Source organism: Lactuca saligna, chromosome 9 (genome assembly GCF_052625555.1).
Source record: "Lactuca saligna cultivar CGN05327 chromosome 9, ASM5262555v1, whole genome shotgun sequence".
In the NCBI taxonomy this organism is placed as follows: Eukaryota; Viridiplantae; Streptophyta; class Magnoliopsida; order Asterales; family Asteraceae; genus Lactuca; species Lactuca saligna.
This window is the reverse complement of record NC_136425.1, coordinates 183,658,757-183,661,825: the sequence shown is the minus strand read 5'-3', so window position 1 is coordinate 183,661,825 and position 3,069 is coordinate 183,658,757. Positions and strand designations below refer to the sequence as shown.

General features: G+C 39.6%; 1 protein-coding gene across 1 annotated transcript; it reads left to right on the top strand.

Moving 5' to 3' along the window:
- The first annotated feature begins 1,110 nt into the window (after positions 1-1,110).
- LOC145017021 (uncharacterized) lies at positions 1,111-2,619 on the top strand. The gene is made up of 3 exons (XM_078975135.1): positions 1,111-1,194; positions 1,303-1,431; positions 1,783-2,619. Exons 1-3 carry the CDS (start codon positions 1,111-1,113, stop codon positions 2,617-2,619), a joined length of 1,050 nt encoding a protein of 349 aa, XP_078831261.1.
- Positions 2,620-3,069: the final 450 nt, after the last annotated feature.

Here is a 3,069-nt window from a genome sequence, read left to right as displayed (position 1 = left end):
AGAGCAAACTGGTAGGAGACTCCAGATACGGCTACAACTTCTGCCATGGAAAAAACCACTTTGCCAAAGATTGATTGTTAAGAAAGCTATCGGAGAAGAAGGAGGGTGAAGATGATGAAACATACCATAGGCGCAAGCTGGAGGAGATAAAGAAGAAGAAAGCCTCTAACAATACTATGAATGGTTTAATAGTACAGGGGAACGTTGTTGATGATGAATTCGATGGTGTAGAGGTCTGGTCGACAGACTTTGAAGATGAAGAAGTACGTAAAGCCATGCATGGCAGGGTATTTGTGGCAAAAGAAGATAATACTAAGTTTGTTGGGAGATGCTTGATGGTGACTGATGGAGCATCACAAATGAGGGGGTAGCGAAGGCGAGTATAATGAATCGAATCAGAAGGAAGATAAATGCTTTGCTGGCAAACCTATGAGTCAAAGGATCAACAACCGTGATCAGTTTATCAAGAAGGTACAATCTATTCTCGAATGACTTAATATAAAATACTTGTAACAAACTATGAAAAGGAATTAAATGAATTAAAATTCAAGCTTGCTAGTTTAAGTGGAAGTCTAATGCAAACACGCCTCATACATTGATAGTGGCTGCTCACGTCACATGACAGGAAGGAGGGAAGAGCTAAGGGAGTTTCGGGCCCTTAAGGATGGTGGATGTGTCAAATACGAAAACAACTCATATGACATGATAAAAGGCTACAGAATGATCACAAATGGTGAATTCTCAATCCGAAAGGTAGCATATGTAGAGGGACTACAGCACAATTCTATCAGTGTCTCTCAATTGGTTGTGGGAACTGGCTTGAAGGTTTCGTTCGATGATGGAGGTTCTGAGATTGTTGAAAATAAGATGCAGGTTGTCCTATTAAAATCCAAGCAAAAAGGAGAAATTTATCCTCTAAATCTTAACCCAATTCGAGGAAAGCCAATTGTATGTATTTTAACGAAAGCACACTTTGGCGAAAGTTGGCTATGGCACCGAAGGCTCTCACATCTCAACTTCAAGGATATCAACAAGTTAGTTATTGCTGATCATGTACGAGGACTTCCACTTCTCAAATTTGATAAGGAACACCTATGCGCTACATGTGAGATGGGAAAGCAAAGCCAAAAGAGTCATCCCACACGTGTTAACACAAAAATCATTGAACCACTTGAACGTGTACACAGCGGCTTGGTTGGTCCTTCAGCAATCGAAAGCATCGGTGGTAGTAAGTACATATTAATAATTGTTGATGACTTTTCACATTTCACCTGGGTTTTCTTTCTTAAACAAAAATCAAAGGCGACTCCAAAGCTCAAAGCCTTTATAAAGAAAGTGGAACTTCAATTGCGAAAGGTGGTTAGAAAGGTCAGAAGCGACAACGGGTTGGAATTCAAAAATCAAGAGTTTGAAGAATTTCTTCTTGATAAGGTAGTGTCTCACAACTTCTCTGCTCCCTACATTCCATAACAGAACGACATAGTTGAAAGGTGAAACCGCTCTTTGTGTGAAGCAGCCCAAACCATGCTCAACTTCGCCTCCTTACCTTTGTACTTCTGGGATGATGCAGTAGTTTTTGCTTGATATACACAGAACCGATCCTTCATCAATAAGTGATATTCCATCATTCCATACGAAATCTTGAATAATCGCAAGCCAAATGTAAAGTTCTTTCATGTGTTCGGTTCAAGGTGCTTTATTTTCAACTCCAAAGAGGACCGAAACAAGTTCGATGTAAAGGCAAATGAAGGGATTTTTCTTGGTTACTTGCTAACTTTAAAGGAATATAGGGTTCTGAATAAACGTTCAAATAAAATTGAGGAAACCTACTATGTCACCTTTGATGATGATTACATGAAGAAACTTCAATCAAGAAAAGGTCCAACGGAGGAAATCTTTCCAAAATCAGGTGAAGTCTCAGTCCCAATTTCCAATATATTTGAAGAATATATGTTGCTCTTTGATGAACCAGAGAGAGCAATTCATTATGGGGCAAAGGCTGCTGACAAAAAGATCAACAACTTGAATAAATTTATCGATGAAGCAGCAAAAGAAATGGAAAGCGAACGTCAAGGACCAACCGAACAGACAGGTCCAAGCGAACCTCCAAAAGAAAGTTCTATATTCCTGGGGGAAATCCATCATCAACAAAGACCCATGAAGTTCCATTCGAGGGGGGGGGGGGATCCAGAACCTGATGTTGATAACGTCTTATCATTTGAGGGGGAGAATCCATCATCAAATTCAAACCATGGAAGTACAATTGAGGGGGAGTATTTTGAACCAGATGTTGAAATTGTTTCATCATTTGAGAGGGAGAATAATAAAACAAATGATGAAGATTCTCAATCAGAATTTGAAGAAGAAATTCATGCTGAAGTGGATCCTGCTTATGATCCAAACTGTCATCCACTCGTTAACTGGACACACGATCATCCAAAAACACAAGTGATTGGCGAATCATCTGAGAGAGTTCTCACACGCTCTCAATTGAAAGCGAAGCAAACTTCTTTGTTCTCTCAAGTAGAGTTTTGTATGTTTAACTCCTTCGTTTCCAAGATTGAGACGAAGACAGTGAATACTACACTTGATCACTCGGACTGGGTTCAAGCTATGTAAGAAGAACTCAATGAGTTTGAGCAAAACCATTTTTGGAGGTTAATTCCCACTCCTAAAGATGCATTTGTGGTCGAGTTAAAATGGGTTTTCACAAACAATATGGACAAACTGGGAAATGTAATTCACAACAAAGCTAGGTTGGTGGTGAAGGGATACTGTTAGGAAGAAGGAATAGACTACAAAGAGACTTTTGCTCCAGTAGCTAGGTTAGAATCACTGTGAATCTTTCTGGCATTTGCTGCACACAAAAACTTTGAAGTATTTCAAAGGAATGCCAAGTGTGCCTTACTGAATGGAGAACTAGAGGAGACTGTATATGTTGAGAAAACACCGGGTTTCGTGAACAAAAGGTATCCTGATCATTGCTATATTCTGGATAAAGCTGTCTATGGTGTGAAGCAAGCTCCCAGAGCCTGGTATGAAACCCTTACTTGATTTCTAAAAATGTCC